The 17,642-nt window shown below is 38.0% G+C and overlaps 1 protein-coding gene across 1 annotated transcript in view; it reads right to left on the bottom strand.

The window, feature by feature from the left end:
• Positions 1 to 17,642, bottom strand: part of HEPHL1 (hephaestin like 1) — a 112,533-nt gene that overhangs the window by 59,929 nt on the left and 34,962 nt on the right. Inside the window, exons 3-8 of the mRNA XM_055581661.1 lie at positions 14,524 to 14,736; positions 13,721 to 13,900; positions 7,237 to 7,491; positions 4,284 to 4,452; positions 1,249 to 1,388; positions 974 to 1,105 (exon numbers count right to left, since the gene is read on the bottom strand). Coding sequence (XP_055437636.1) covers positions 974 to 1,105; positions 1,249 to 1,388; positions 4,284 to 4,452; positions 7,237 to 7,491; positions 13,721 to 13,900; positions 14,524 to 14,736 — 1,089 coding nt within the window. The remainder of the gene's footprint in view (positions 1 to 973; positions 1,106 to 1,248; positions 1,389 to 4,283; positions 4,453 to 7,236; positions 7,492 to 13,720; positions 13,901 to 14,523; positions 14,737 to 17,642) is intronic.

Genomic DNA, 17,642 nt, shown 5'->3' with positions numbered 1-17,642 from the left:
CTGCAGCGGGCAGGGGGTGCAGGGTGGGGGAGACTAGAGAATGGGGAATACTGCCTCCACCCTTTCCTTCTCTGTCCCTCGCCAGCACCTCAAAGCCTGCTCTGGACTGGGACCAGCCTCATACTTGGGAATAAAGAAGTATCTCAGGAGTCATGGTATCTGCTATAGCGATGAGAAAGGCATCCCACACAGCCAGGATTTCCCAAGAACAGTATCATGAATGGAAGGATAGTTCCTGTAGCCAATGGGTAGAAGCTGCTTTTCTTACATGTAGACAGCCTGTGCTACATACTCTGTGATTGGGGGATACATATATGATGGTAAGCCCACAAAAGTTTTAAATAAATATTTGCCCATAGAGACAAAGCAAAGCCCATGTGTAAGAGTTTCATTTCAATAAAACGTTGGAAATCAGATTTTCCCCTTAGCCTTACCCAGAGAATCCCATGCAACTACAGCAGAAAACTCTCCATCTTAGAGAAGTGGGTGAGGCTGTGAAAGTAGCCCACTTTGAGATTTATTATGTTACTGAGAGTAAAGGAATGGCATTAACGTTTCCTAAATATCTACTGTGCACCAGATCCTGTCCTGAATTCTGTCTGAAGTGAAGTGATAGTCTCTCAGTTGTGTCCGACTCTTTGTGATCCTATGGACTGTATGTAGCCCCTCAGGCTCCTCTATCTATGGAATTCTCCACAAAAGAATACTGGAGTGGATAGCCATTCTCTTCCCCAGGGGATCTTCCTGACCCAGGGATTGAACCCAGGTCTCCTGCATTGCAGGCAGATTCTTTACTGTCTGAGCCACCAAGGAAGCCCATCTATCCCTTCCCAAAGCCCTGTGAGGTGAGCATAATTCCCTGCACTTGATAGAGGAGAAGTGTAAGGTTCAGAAAGTTAAAATATCTGCTCAAGCTCACAGGACTGGCAAGTAAAGGGCCCAGTATCCTCCCAAGCCACAGACTAGGACTTACCATCTACATTTGGGGCTGCATCAGAAGCTTTGTCATAGATCACACCATGGGGCAAAATACTGTAGACCTTGTCAGCTTTGTTGGCAAATGTCACTAATAGAGTGTCACCTACCTCTGCCTTGATGACGGGACCTGAGAAATGTTGAGAGAAGGAGGGAGAAGAGATGAAAAGAGATAGAGAAGTGAATGGGAGCAGAAGAGTCATTCCCTGTTAGATTACATGCCCCACTGAAACATCTCCCTCGTTCCCAATGTGACAGGTGATTTCACTGTACCCAGAATTCCAAGGTGGGCTTCTGCCTCAGAGAATCGCTTTCTTCGAGTAAAAGTTGCATCAACATACTCTGTGTACCGAGCCTTCCAGTATTTCCCTCCTATTCTGTTGTTGCCTTGTGTGAAGTAGAGCTCAGAGTCACTGTGGGAAAAGAAGGGAGTTGACTGGGAATATACCTTTGCACATCCATAATTAAGTGCCTTAATTATGAAGCTTTATTGTATTGTCTCTAGCCCATTCATCCACCCATCTTCCCAGAAAAGATAGCACAGTCTTCAGCCAAGTTCCCAGGAATAGTCGACCAGCCTTAAAATTCTTCAGAAGCTGTTTGGTGCTCAAGTTCATTTCTCTCTTAGCCATTGTACTTTCCTCCCCAGAGGTCCAGCAACCGAAGGAGGCATACGTAAACTCCTTACTTACCAATACTGGAGTCCCAGATGGTGTCCTACAAAGTAACAAAGAGCTAACTGTTTTCTTTGCAGAATGAGCATCCCTCTATCTCTTGCTGATGTCAATATGAATAGTCTTTGCAAATAGTAAGCTCTGATATCTGGCATGATTAAGGAATGGAGTATCTAGTTAATCAAGTAGTTTAATCAGTGGAGTTACCATATAAACTATATATACAAAATACCAAATTTCAAACTTGTGAAATACAATAATGTAACTTCCAACTAGTACTATCCCTCCTCTGCTTCTGTCAATGGTACCACCACTCTTGCAGACATGCCAGCTGTGTCTTCTTTTTCTGCCTCTTCCTCTTATCTTGTTCATCCTAACTTTGTAACCTTTTATTTTGCACCCTTCCTTTTCTTCACCTTTATTTCATCTTTTCCTTTCCTTTCTTCCCACAACCCACTCTACATGTGTGTGCTTCTCGCCTTGGGTTTAGACCATAGTATGAACCTCCTATCTATCCATGCAGCATCCTCTATCTTACATTGGCTCCCTTGAGTTTTTTTCTAAGCATATGCACTGATATTCCAAAACCTTTAAAATAGTCATTTTCATTGTCATTTTATCTGCTCCAAAATCTTCAGTTGCTTCCAGTTGCCAATCAAGTAAAGTTCAAACAGACTTGGAGGACCTCTGCAAAGGATATCTGGTTTGCTCCAGGCCTCTCTCCACTGCTCTGTGTAAGTGCTCATGCCCCATGCAAATCCCTCACATGTCATTCACTCTGATCTAATCACTCTGCTTTATTTATGGCAGATGCTTTGCATTAACCCCTGCATCTAAAATTTCCCTGTCTTTGCAATTCACTTACATAAATTCTATCATTCATAAGACCTACTTAAGTTTCACTTCCTTTGTGACGTATTTCTGGCTATCTTAGCTCTCTCTAAATGCCCAGACAACTTACTGTCTGGACAGCTCATCTTAATCTTATTTGTAACTTGCAAAGTCACTTCTCTTCTCCTGTATATTCAGCTTCTTTCTGTACCTGAGATCGGGAACATTATCTTAGACCTTCCTGCATCTCTCATGTCACTTAGTACATTGTGTTTTCACATATTACATTAAATATCCATTGAATATAGCTTAATATTTCATATTTTATAAGGTGCTTTCTAATTTTGGAAGGCTTCTAAGACATAATTTCAATGTTAATTTTCACTGTTCTGTGTATGGGAAAATACTAGTAAATAGGGAATGTTGATATCAAAGAGTTTTTCATAGGTGGTCCACACAAATTCTTCAGGCAAGGTTAAAGGTTGTCATTTTGGTGGAAGAATGAATGAAATTTATAATGAAAGAAACAAAAGGAATCTTATTCATCACAAAGACAATTTTTTAAACATTCCCTCAAACATGAAAAGGATTACAGGGTAAGAGCAATACTTGTTGATATCGTACTGTATATTTTGTAATGCTTCCCTAGACATATTTGCATATGATCCTACAATAAAAGCTTACAGGGGTCTTCATCCACTTAATAAATTGTTAGATTCAATTTGAAAAATATTACATGCTATGGAAGCCCAGAGAAAATTACTCAGGTGTCAGGGAGACTTTACTTAAGAAGTTACAGCAGAGTTAGATTTTGAAGCGGGAAAGTGGCATTGTACTGGACAGGGAAGAATATGAAGTCTGAGCAGAAGGGGCTTCACTTATATCAGGCTGTCCTTGAACCAAAAAGAGTAACCTTCTTTGGCTATTTCATCTCCACTGAGAGTCCTGACTTATTCCCTTTCAAAACTGTCTGCTTAATATGTGTAAGACCTTAGTCTGTTCTCTGTCAGCTTAGTAATTCTCACGGCACTTAATGCTGCAGCTTGCTCATAGTAGATGCTCCTGAAGTGTTTGATGGATGAATAGATGAATCTAGTGCTTTGATTTGGCCAGAAAATCATAAAGCAATAAATAGTTCAGTTCAGTTCAGTCACTCAGTCATGTTCAACTCTTTGTGACCCCATGGACAGCAGCACGACAGGCCACCCTGTCCATCACCAACTCCCGGAGTTTACCCAAACTCAAGTCCATTGAGTCAGTGATGCCATCTAACCATCTCATCCTCTGTTGTCTCCTTCTCCTCCTGCCTTTAACCTTTCCCAACATCAGGGTCTTTTCCAATGATTCAGCTTTTCATATCAGGTGGCCAAAATATTGGAGTTTCAGCTTCAGCATCAGTCCTTCCAATGAATATTCAGGATTGATTTCTTCTAGGATTGACTGTTTAGAACTCCTTGCAGTCCAAGGGACTCTCAAGAGTCTTCTCCAACACCACAGTTCAAAAGCATCAATTCTTCAGTGGTCAGCTTTCTTTATAGTCCAACTCTCACATCCATACATGACTACTGGAGAAACCATAGCTCTGAGATACTCTGCATTTATCTGCAGTATATACAATTGTATATACAATTCTCAGCAGGATATACATTATGGGACTCAGAGCTTCTTAAATGATGCTATTATGCCATCTATGCAGTATGTACTCATAAGAACAGTACCTGGAACACAAATGAGATCGCAGCAAAAAGTCTAACAGATGCCTTTCTTATGAGAGGCTTAGAAACATCAGCAAAGACAGCTTACCTGCCAGAGGCATTTAGGGGAAGACCACTGAATTTGTCATAGCCTTGAGGACCATAATCCCAAAGAATTTTTTCAGCTGCTATAAAGTAGCGCCTCTGTTGACCCTTCATCTTGGGGTGAGAAATACCACTTTTGCAGTTACCAACATTGTATTGCCCCAGCATGCCAGCTATAAAACAGAGGAAAACCAAGAGCCAATGTATAAATGCTCCAAAAGCAATCAGAGAGGAAGAACAGACTGATTTATTTGACTTCATGAACATTTAAAACTTTTGTACAGAAAGTAGGACCATAAACAAAATTAAAAGTAAAAATAAACAGTGGGAAGAGGAGTGTTTTAACACATATGACAAAAGATTAATATGTAAATACCTTTGATAAATAAAAAAGAAAAAAGTAAATATTTCAATAGAAAATGAGCAAAACATTTATAGGTTATTCACAAAAGAAATACTATTGGCCCAAGAACAAACAAAAAAAAAGTTAAACCTTAATAGTAATCAAGTGATACTGTTGTCAGTTATCAAACTGGTAAAGTTTGGAAAGACTATACATTTATATAGAAAGGTCTAGAAAATAGGGAAGATATTCATCAAAATGTGACACCATTATCTCTAGAGGTGACTTTTAATTTAAAAATTGAATTATACATATCTTCCAATTTTAAACATTTTTCCTGAGAGTATGGACAATTCAGTAAATGTTGTATTTCAGTAATGTATTCCAGCTTATGTCTACAACTACTGGCCAAATTTAAGAATCTAATTTCAAATGGCTGCTAATGCCTTGATTTTAAAACTAATTTCTTCTCAAATTTAAGGATCTTCTGTGGAGAACACCTACAATCTACCCTTTTAGGGAATTTCAAGTATACAGCACAGTATTTTTGATAGCAGTCACCATTAGATCTCGAGGACCATTTGTCTTGCATAAATGAAACTTTGTATTCTTTGAGATCTCAAGTGTTCTCAACATCACCAACTTCACAAAGTTTAACTATGTGAGGTAATGGATATATTAATTAGCTTGTGTGTAGTTTAAAAAGTTTATACCTTATATCAAAACATCAAGAAATTTATATACAATTCCTATTTGTCAATTATACCTCAATAAAGTCTGGAGTGCGGGTGGAGAATAGTAACTGTCATGTTCATCTTTGTCTTTTCAGGAGAGTGTCTGATACATATTAACTGAGCAACTCAACATTTGCTGAATTGAATTTACCTGGAATAACCCAGTGGACAAATGTGAGGTTTGCTTTAAGGTTGAGGGGAATAAAAATGTGTTATGAAAGCAGCCCTGAAGTGCTGCATAGCTGTCCTTGTGGTGACTGTGTGGAGTTAGGATCCAAATTGAATCATACATTATGTACTCCATGTTTATCCAACTGATAACATTTTCTTTTTCTCTTCTTAGGCCAAACCTTTAATATATCATAACTTTAATGTTGCCAATGTTTCTTAACTGGCATCCAGTAGCCAGAATCTCTCCATTGAGTCTTCTCTGCATAAAGACATATTTAGCTTCCTAAATCTTCCTAAATCACTTGTGTCTAATGATCTAAAAGGACTCACTATTATCTTCCAGGGGCTTCCCAGGTAGTGTTAATGGTCAAGAATCTGCCTGCCAATGCAGGAGAAGTAATATACTGAGTTCAGTCCCTGGGTTGGGAAGATCCCCTGGAGGAGGGCATGGCAACCCACTCCAGTATTCTTGCCTGGAGAATCCCACGGACAGAGGAACCTGATGGATTGTAGTCCATAGAGTTGCCAAGAGTCGACACAACTGAAGGGACTCAGCATGTATGCATGCATTACCTTCCAGACTTTCCTTAGCCTTGCCATTCAAAACTGCTCCCCTGAGGCCCAAACTGCCTCTCTAAAACTTCTGCTTCATCACTCCTCTGACATGAACCTAAGGCCAGCTAAGTAGATTTATTCCATGTGGTCCCAAGGAACCTAGACCGAATCATTCAACAGGTATTGAAGTCAACAAATGCTTATCCTTCACCTTTCAAAGGATTTTGCACCTGTCATTGGATTGTGTCTCAATATAAAGAAGAACTCTCATGGAGCAGCCCAGAGATGAAACAGGCTGCTACAATTACTAGGCTGGGGTTATACACACCACTCTATATAAAATAGATCATCAACAAGGACCTACTGTAGAGCACAGGTAACTATACTCAGTACTCTGTAATATGGGAAACTTACATGGGAGAAGAATCTGAAAAAGAATGGATATTTGAAAATGTATAACTCATTTTTCTGTACACCTGAAACTAACACATCATACATAAATCAATTAAACCCCAATATAAAATTTTTAAAAAATTTTTAAAGAGATGTCCAAAAGGGAATTCAAGAATTGGATAGGGAGGTGGCCCAGATTATCTAGAAATCCCTTTCTTGTTGGACCGGATTATCTGTAAATTCCAATTTCTGATTGTAAATTTTATTCTATTTATAATTGCCCATGTGTTTTTCCCAGTTCATGTTGCTTCCCCTACTTGGAAAGCCTTTTTCTTCTTCCTCATCTATCAAATTCTTACCCATATTTCTAGGCTCAGATTAGGGACCCCCTCATTAGGTAGCCTTTCTGACTGTTCCAGTAAAGTGACAAAGCTCAAAGAGCATTTATAATTCTGCCTCAAATTTTATTCATTTTGTAAATGTATAACTATATTTAACTACTAGATTCCAGGTTCCAGGAAGGTCTTATTAATTTTTTCAATCACCTCTTACCTGGTTCATAAGGAGGTAATTAATTAATAAATATCTGTCAATAAGATGCCAAATAGGCATTATACATTTTCCTATGTTTAATATTTAATTGTAATAAATATAACACAGACGAGAATCCATCCAATAGCATGCACTGAATGAACACCGTTGACTGTGTGGTTTAATTGTACCATTGTAACCATTTCCACACTGGCCTCCATCCTTTTTACCTTGGAGGTGATCACTGACTTGGCAGGTTATCATCCACTTTCCAGGATTCTCAACTATCATTTCTATTGTCAGGAAGGTGGCGGGGAACAGGTTGACGACATCAGTCCGATGCCCTCTGCTGATGAAGGTGTTACCATAAAAATAGATGGAATGGATGTCTATCTCATTCCCCATCCCAAATAGGTGCCAGGACACTGATTCACCAACGCACATATCAGGTTCGGGGAAGTTTCCAAAGAGGTATCCATTGAGCGCTGAAAAACAGAAACACTGGTGAAAGACACTCCCCTGCAGAGCCCAGCAGAACCAGAAACAATGGTAACACATACTCTAGCACAGCTGAAAAACTAGCACAGATCACTGGGTTGTAATATTTTTGTGCAGAAAAAGACGTGGCTTCTTTGATAAAATGCAGTCCCCAAAGGAATGAAAAGCATTAGTCTTTTTAAGAGAAAAGCACTCAGTAAAAGTGATCAGCAATAGGATCACAGTCCTGAGCTGCTCTGTGAACACAATGAGATCAGGAGTAAACCAAAGTGCTGTTTATAATTCCAGGACAGCTTGGCCACCTCCTACTTCCACCTCTATTTGTATATTTACCATCCCCACTGGATCTGTTCTGTGTAACTAGAAACCCTGTCTTACCTCACGTTGGGAAAGCTGATATATAGTAGCTATTTAAGTGACAAAAGCATGCAGCAAGAAGAAAAAGAAATGATTAGAAGGGAGGAATGAGGCAGTTCAGTTCAGTTCAGTCACTCAGTTGTGCCCAATTCTTTGCAAACCCATGACCTGCACCACTCCAGGCTTCCCTGTCCATCACCAACTACTGGAGCTTACTCAAACTCATGTCCATCCAGTCAGTGATGCCATCAACCATCTCATCCTCTGTCGTCCCCTTCTACTCCTTCCCTCAATCTTTCCCAGCATCAGGGTCTTTACAAATGAGTCAGCTCTTCACATTAGGTGGGCAGAGTATTGGAGTTTCAGCTTCAGCATCAGTCCTTCCAACGAATATTCAGGACTGGTCTCCTTTAGGATGGACTGATTGGATCTCCTTGCAGTTCAGGGACTCTCAAGAGTCTTCTCCAACACCACAGTTAAAAAGCATCAGCTCTTTGGTAGTCAGCTTTCTTTATGGTCTAACTCTCACATCCATACATGACTACTGGAAAAACCGTAGCTTTGACTAGATGGACCTTTGTTGGCAAAGTAATGTCTCTTCTTTTTAATACGCTGTCTATGTTGGTCAAAACTTTTCTTCCAAGGAGCAAGCGTCTTTTAATTTCATGGCTACAGTCACCATCTGCAGTGATTTTGGAGCCCAAAAAAATAAAGTCTGACATTGTTTCCACTGTTTCCCCATCTATTTGCCCTGAAGTGATGGGACCAGATGCCTTGATCTTAGTTTTCTGAATGTTGAATTTTAAGCCAGCTTAAAGGAATGACGCATGTTAATTTTTTTTTTTTTTCCATTTCTCCCATCCCCATCCCCTGCCTGTTGTAACCACCAGTTTGATCTCTGAATCTATGAGCTTGGTTTTGAGGAGTTTGCTTGTTTGTTAGATTCCACATATAAAAAAGATAATACAGCATTTGCCTTCTGTGTCTGACTTATTTCACTTAGCATAATGCCCTAAAAGTCCATCATGCTGTTGCGAATGGAGAGATCATTCTTTTTTTATGGCTAAATATTCCACTTAATATTCCTTTATTATATGCCACAATTTCTTTATCCATTCATCCATGAGTGGACACAGGCTGTTTCCATATATTGGCCATTGTTAAAAAAAAAAAAATGCTGCAGTGAACATGGAGGGGAGTGTATGTCCTTTTGAATCAGTGTTTTCATTTTCTTCAGATAAATACCCATGAGTAGAATTGCTGGATCATATGTGAGGTTTTTATTTTTAGTCTTATCAGGTAACTCTATACTGATTTTCATAGTGGTTACACCAATTTACATTAGCTATTTCTTGATAATCGCCATTTTAACAGGTATGAGATGATTTTTCATTGTGGTTTTGATTTGCATTTCCCTGATAAGTAATGATGTTGAGCATCTTTACACATACCTATTGGCCATCTGTATTTCTTATTTAGAAAACTATCTATTCAGATATTCTGTTCATTTTTAAAATAGGGTTGTATGGCTTTTTGCTACTGAATTGTATGAGTTCTTTATATGTTTTGGATATTATTTGCTTATCAGATATATGATTTGCAAATATTTTCTCCCATTCAGTTGGTTGCTTTTCCTCATTGATGGTTTCCTTTGCTGTGCAGAAGTTTTTAGTTTGAAATAGTTCTACTTGTTTATTTTTGGTTTTATTGCTTTTGCTTTGGTGTCAGATTCAAAAAATCACTACCAAGACCTATGTCAAGCAGCTCACCACCTATGTTTTCTTATAGGAGTTCTATACTTTCAGATCTTACTTTCAAGTCTTTAATCCAACTTGAGTTAATTTTTGCATATATGTAAGATAGTGGTCCAGTTTCACTCTTTTGCATGTGGCTGTTCAATTTTCCCAACACCATTTATTGAAGAGACTGTCCTTTTCCTCCTATATATACTTGCACAGGCTTATTTCATGGCTCCCTATTCTGTTCCATTGATCTCTGTGTCTGTTTTTATGCCAATATCGAATTAGTATCAGTTTAGTTCAGTTCAGTCGCCTCATTCATGTTCGACTCTTTGCAACCCCATGAACTGCAGCATGCCAGGCCTTCCTGTCCATCACCAACTCCCGGAGTCCACCCAAACCCATGTCCATCGAGTTGGTGATGTCATCCAACCATCTCACCCTCTGTCATCCCCTTCTCCTCCTGCCTTCAATCTTTCCCAACATCAGGGTCTTTTCAAATGAGTCAGCTCTTAGCATCAGCTCCTTGCATCAGGTCTTTGCATTCAGCTTCAGCATCAGTCCTTCCAATGAATATTCAGGACTGATTTCCTGTAAGGACGGACTGGTTGGATCTCCTTGCAGTCCAAGGGACTCTCAAGAGTCTGCTCCAACACCACACTTCAAAAGCATCAATTCTTCGGCCCTCAGCTTTCTTTATAGTCCAACTCTCACATCCATACATGACCATTGGAAAAACCATAGCCTTGACTAGATGGACCTTTTTTGACAAAGTAATGTCTCTGTTTTTAATATGCTGTCTAGGTTGGTCATAACTTTCCTTCCAAGGAGTAAGCGTCTTTTAATTTCATGGCTGCAGTCACCATCTGCAGTGATTTGGGAGCCTAGAAAAATAAAGTCAGCCACTGTTTCCCCATCTATTTCCCATGAAGTGATGGGACCGGATGCCATGATCTTAGTTTTCTGAATGTTGAGTTTTAAGCCAACTTTTTCACTCTCCTCTTTCACTTTCATCAAGAGGCTCTTTTGTTCTTCGCTTTCTGCCATAAGGGTGGTGTCATCTGCATATCTGAGGTTATTGATATTTCTCCCAGTAATCTTGAATCCAGCTTGTGCTTCCTCCAGCCCAGCGTTTCTCATGATGCACTCTGCATATAAGTTAAATAAGCAGGGTGACAATATACAGCCTCGACCTACTCCTTTTCCTATTTGGAACCAGTCTGTTGTTCCATGTCCAGTTCTAACTGTTGCTTCCTGACCTGCATACAGATTTCTCAAGAGGCAGGTCAGGTGGTCTGGTATTCCCATCTCTTTAAGAATTTTCCACAATTTATTATGATCCACACAGTCAAAGGCTTTGGCATAGTCAATAGAGCAGAAATAGATGTTTGAATTACTATAGTTTTGTAATAAAATCAAGGATATCGATGCCTCTAGCTTTGTTCTTTTTCAAGATTGTTTTGGCTATTCAGGGTCTTTAGTGGTTCCATACAAATTTTAGACTGTTTTTTCTATCTTTGTAAAAATGATATACCATTGGGCTTGAAATAGGGATAGCACTGTATCTATAGACTGCCTTGAAAATTTTAACAATGAGTATTTTAACAATATTAATTCATCTAATCCATGGACACAAAATATCTTTCCATTTATTTGTGTCTTCTTAAATTTTTTATTAATATCATAGTTTTCAATATATGGGGTATTCACCTCTTTGGTTAAATTTATTCCTAGATATTTTATTCCTTTTGATGAAATTGTAAATGAGATTGCTTTCTTAACTTCTCTTTCAGATAATTCATTATTAATGTAAAAAAATGCAACAGATTTTTGTGTATTGATTTTATATCCCTCTAATTTACTGGAGTCTTTAGCTTTTCTATATGTAATATCATGTCATCTGCAAATAGAAACAGTTACTTCTTTGTTTCAGATTTGGATGATTTTTATTTCTTTTCCTTGCCTAACTGTTCTGGCTAAGACTTCCAACACCATGTTGAATAAAAGTGGCAACAGTGTGCATCCTTCTCTTGTTCCTGACCTTACAGGATTAGCTTTCAGCTTTTGCCATTGAGTATAACCTTAGCTGTGTGCTTGTCATATATGGTCTTTATTATGTTAAGGTGTGTTCCATTTATACTCTGTTAAGGGTTTTTATCCTAAATGGATGTTGAATTTTGTCAGATGCTTTTTCTATGTCTATTGTGATAATCGTATATTTTATGCTTAATTTTATTATTGTGGCATACAACTTTAATGGATTTGTGGAAGCTGAATCATCCTTTCATACTTGGAATAAATTTCACTTAATCATGGTTATGAAACTTTTAATGTATTGCTGAATCTGGCTTGCTGATATTTTGTTGAGAATTTTTACATCTATGTTCATCAGGAATATTAGCCTGTACTTTTTCTATTTTTGTATGGCATCCTTGTCTGGTTTTGGCATCATCACAATGCTGGCTTCATAAACATGTTTGGAAGAGTTTCTCCCTCTTCTGTTTTTTGGAAGATTCTGAGAAGAATTGGTATTAATTCTTCTTTGAATGTTTGATGGAATTAACTAAAGAAGCCATCTGTTCCTGGACTTTTGTTAGTTGGAAGGTTTTTGATTACTGATTACTACTTACTATTAATCAGTCTGTTCAGAGTCTATTCCATCATGATTCAGTCTTGGTGGGCTGTATGTTTCTAGGAACTTATGCATTTCTTATAGGTTATCCAACATGTTGACATATATTTGTTCATGGTAATTTCTTATGATCCTTTGTGTTTCTCATCTTTCATTTCTGATTTTGTTTATTTGAGTTCTTTCTCTTTTTTCTTAGTGAGTCTAATTAAATATTTTAGTGTCTATTTCATTTTTGTTTTGCCCTTTCTGCTCTAATCTTCTTTATTTCCTTTCTTCTAGTAATTTTGGGCCCAATTTGTTCTTTTTCTAGTTCTTGAGGTGTAAAGTTAGCTTGTTTACTTGAAACTTTTCTTGTTTTCTGAGATAGGCATTTATCAATATGAACTTCCCCCTTAGAATTCTTTTTGCTGTATCCCATAAAATTTTATATATTACATTTCCATTTTCATTTGTTTCAAGCTTTTTAAAAATTTCTTTTTAGAGTTCTTATTCAACCTATTGACTGTTCAGTAACATGCTGTTTAATTCCACATGTATGCAAATTTTCCAGTTTTATTCATATAATTAATTTCTAGCCCATTGTGGTCAGAAAAGATGCTTGATATGATTTCAGTTCTCTTAAGTGTATTAAGACTTATCTGTGGCCTAACATATGATCTGTCTTGAAAAATGTTCCATGTGCTCTTGAGAAGGATGAGTATCCTATTGTTTTTGGATGGAATGTTCTATAAATATCTATTAAGTCCATCTGATCTAACATGTTGTTTAACACCAGTATTCCTTAATTGATTTTCTTTCTGGTCACCTACATTGATATAAGTAGTGTATTAAAGTACTTTACTATTATGTATTGCTGTCTGTTTCGCCCTTTATGTCTGTTAATATTTGCTTTATATATATAAAAGTTCTCCTTTGTTGGGTGCATGAATATTTTAAATGTTATCTATTCTTGTTGAATTTACCCCTTTATCCTATTATAGCCTTTGTTTTAAAGTCAATTTAAAGTCTAATATAAGTGTAGCTACTCCACCTTTCTTTTGGTTTCTATTTGCATGGAATAATTTTTTCCATCCATTCGGTGTCCATCTATATGTGTCCTTACAATTAAAGTGTGTCTCTTGTAGGTAATGTAATAGATAGGTCTTGGCTTGGTTGTTGTTGCTGTTTAATCTATTTAGTCCCTCTGTGTCTTTTGATTTGAGAATGTAGTCTATTTACATTTAATTGTTGATAAGTATGTGCTTATTACCATTTTGTTCATTGCTCTCCGTTCTTGTGACTCCTCTCTGTTCCTTTCTTCTTCTTTGCTCTCTTTCTTTGCTTTAGGTTCTGACTGGTATTATGTTTCATCACTTTCTTATTATTCTCATCACTAAGTTATAAACCTTGGAAAGCTCGGTTTGCTATTTCTGTGTGTTTTGTATCCCTTGTAGTGCCAGATACACAAAAGACAGTTGGTATGTACTTGATAACATGGGAGACACTCACCATGCATTTTATTACTTCTCTGGAAAACAGCATCTTTTTTGTCAACAGAATCAGGATCAGTGCAGAATTGTCTGATATTTTCATCGAGGTACCAGCTTTGATTCTCATCCACAAGAGTAAACATTATAACAAACTCCCGGTCTACATCAGTTCTTGTTCCTGAATAGCTGTGCAGGATACCTATCAGGAACATTAAAGGAGCAGGAAAAGTTCAAAGTGAACTAAACCAAGATGAGCTTTTCTTTCTGTCAATAGTATCAGATAAATGTGAAGATTTTTAAAGACCTATATCTACAAGAGTAACCCACAACATAAAAGCAGTGAAGGGCTTTGATGGAAATGACAGAACCATAGAAAAGTCATGAAACAGAAATTCTCACAACCACAGACTTGGAAACCTGGCTATCCTTAAAATAAATATACTTTATTGATAAAACATAGATACATTAAATCAATTAATAGGGTACAAAGTAGCAAGGTGATTATGTGGGTGAAATAATAAAGCAAAGTATCCCTGGTTATTTGAGTACATTTTACACTTTCCTATGTGTGGTGTCCATGTGTAGTTTTTGCATATAGGTTTCAGAATGCTATGATGGTTTTAGGTAGAAGTCTGAGTTATTGTCCCTGCTATGGATCTTCTATGTTAGGAGAATTTCTTTAATCTTACAGAAAGTTAGGAAGAAGAGACACACTCTGTGTGATGCAAGGGGAGTGGGCAAGACAAGACCTGAAGACTGTATTCACTTTTCAGCACACTTGGGAAGAGGTTTCTAGGCACCAAGGGGGAGAAGACATCTTACCTTCTTTGCACACCAGCAGTGGGCCAATTAGCCCAGAACAGATGTCCTTAGGGGCATCAATATGTGAATGGTACACCCAAGTCAGGCAGTTTGCATCTGCTGGGGCAGGAGCATATTCTTCTCTCACTGGCCAGACGTAGGTATAGTTTTTGCCAGGAGGAACCATGTCATCATCCTTGTTCCTTCCAGATGTTCCATCTGGATACAGGGCTCCTTTCAAGGAAAATGAAACAGTTAAAACACAGAGATCACACATTATAGTGGAAAGAGCTAGAGCTTTGAAATCAAACATATATCAGCTAAAATTTATTTGCTATGGGATTTAAGACTTGTTACTTAAATTCTCACTGCCTTGTTTTTCTACCAATAAATCTGGAATCCACCCCACAGAGATGTAAGAACTATGTAAGGCACTGTATATTGTGTCCTGCACAGAGTCAGATACTTAGTAAATTTTTAAGAAAAGATTAAGAAAAGGTATACAAGAATACACAGAAGAATTATACCAAAAAGAGCTTAACGACTTAGATAACCACAATGGTGTGGTCACCTAGAGCCAGACATCTTGGTCTATGAAGTCAAGTGGGCCTCAGGAAACATTACTGCAAACGAAACTAGTGGAGGTTATGGAATTCTAACTGAGCTATTTAAAGTCCTAAAAGATGATGCTGTTAATTAAAGTGCTGCACTCAATATGCCAGCAAATTTGAAAACTCAGCAATGGCTAAAAGACTGGAAAAAACTGGTTTTCATTCTAATCCCAAAGAAGAGCAATACCAAAGAATATTCACAGTAACAGACAATTGTGCTCATTTCACATTTTAGTAAGATTATGCTCAAAATCCTTCAAGATAGGCTTCAGCAGTATGTGAACTGAGAGCTTCTAGATGTACAAGCTGGGCTTAGAAAAGGCAGAGGAACCAGAGATCAAATTGCCAACATAAATTAACTCATAGAGAAAACAAGGGAATTCCAGAAAAACATCTACTTCTGCTTCATTGACTACATGAAAGCCTTTGACTTGACTGTGGGGATCACAACAAACTGAAGAAAATTCTTAAAGAGATGCGAATATCAAACCACTTTACCTGCCTCCTGAGAAACCTGTGTGCGGGCCAAGAAGCAACAGTTAGAACATTACACGGATCAATGGACTGATTCAAAATGGGGAAAGGAGTACATCAAGGCTGTATATTGTCACCTTGTGTATTTATGCAGAGAATATCATGTCAAAGGCTGGGCTGGATGAAGCACAAGCTGGAATCAAGATTGTCAGGAGAAATATCAACAACCTCAGATATGTAGATGACACCACCCTAACAGCAGAAAGCAAAGAGGAACTAAAGAACCTCTAATGAAAGTGAAAGACAAAAGTGAAAAACTTGGCTTAAAACTCCTAGAGGAGAACATAGGAAAACACTCTCCGACATACATCACAGCAGGATCCTCTATGACCCACCTCCCAGAATATTGGAAATAAAAGCAAAAATAAACAAATGGAACCTAATTAAACTTAAAAGCTTCTGCACAACAAAGGAAACTATAAGCAAGGTGAAAAGACAGCCTTCAGAATGGGAGAAAATAATAGCAAATGAAGCAACTGACAAACAACTAATCTCAAAAATATACAAGCAATCCCTACAGCTCAATTCCAGAAAAAAAAATGACCCAATCAAAAAGTGGGCCATATATATGGAATTTAGAAAGATGGTAACAATAACCCAGTGTACGAGACAGCAAAAGAGACACTGATGTATGGAACAGTCTTATGGACTCTGTGGGAGAGGGAGAGGGTGGAAAGATTTGGGAGAATGGCATTGAAACATGTAAAATATCATGTATGAAACAAGTTGCCAGTCCAGGTTCGATGCACAATACTGGATGCTTGGGACTGGTGCACTGGGACGACCCAGAGGGATGGAATGGGGAGGGAGGAGGGAGGAGGGAGGAGGGAGGAGGGTTCAGGATGGGGAACACATGTATACCTGTGGTGGATTCATTTTGATGTTTGGCAAAACTAATACAATTATGTAAAGTTTAAAAATAAAATAAAATTTAAAAAAATAAATTAAAAAATAAAAGGTCAAAAAAAAAAAAAAATGGGCCAAAGAACTAAATAGACATTTCTCCAAAGAAGACATCCAGATGGCTAACAAACACATGAAAAGATGCTCAACATCACTCATTATCAGAGAAATGCAAATCAAAACCACTATGAGGTACCATTTCATGCCAGTCAGAATGGCTGCGATCCAAAAGTCTACAAGCAATAAATGCTGGAGAGGGTGTGGAGAAAAGGGAACCCTCTTACACTGTTGGTGGGAATGCAAACTAGTACAGCCACTATGGAGAACAGTGTGGAGATTCCTTAAAAAACTGGAAATAGAACTGCCTTATGATCCAGTGATCCCACTGCTGGGCATACACACTGAGGAAACCAGAAGGGAAAGAGACACGTGTACCCCAATGTTCATCGCAGCACTGTTTATAATAGCCAGGACATGGAAGCAACCTAGATGCCCATCAGCAGATGAATGGATAAGAAAGCAGTGGTACATATACACAATGGAGTATTACTCAGCCATTAAAAAGAATACATTTGAATCAGTTCTAATGAGGTGGATGAAACTAGAACCTATTATACAGAGTGAAGTGGGCCAGAAAGAAAAACACCAATACAGTATACTAACGCATATATATGGAATTTAGAAAGATGGTAACAATAACCCTGTGTACGAGACAGCAAAAGAGACACTGATGTATAGAACAGTCTTATGGACTCTGTGAGAGAGGGAGAGGGTGGGAAGATTTGGGAGAATGGCACTGAAACATGTATAATATCATATATGAAACGAGTCACCAGTCCAGGGTCGATGCACGATACTGGATGCTTGGGGCTGGTGCACTGGGACGACCCAGAGGGATGGTATGGGGAGGGAGGAGGGAGGAAGGTTCAGGATGGGGAACACATGTATGCCTGTGGCGGATTCATTTCAATATATGGCAAAACCAATACAATATTGTGAAGTTTAAAAATAAAATAAAATTTAAAAAAAATTAAAAGGAGGTTTCTTTTATTTTTTTTTAATTAATTTTATTTTATTTTTAAACTTTACAAT

This window comes from Bubalus kerabau, chromosome 5 (assembly GCF_029407905.1).
Source record: "Bubalus kerabau isolate K-KA32 ecotype Philippines breed swamp buffalo chromosome 5, PCC_UOA_SB_1v2, whole genome shotgun sequence".
NCBI lineage: Eukaryota > Metazoa > Chordata > Mammalia > Artiodactyla > Bovidae > Bubalus > Bubalus kerabau.
This window is presented reverse-complemented; position numbering and strand designations above follow the sequence as displayed.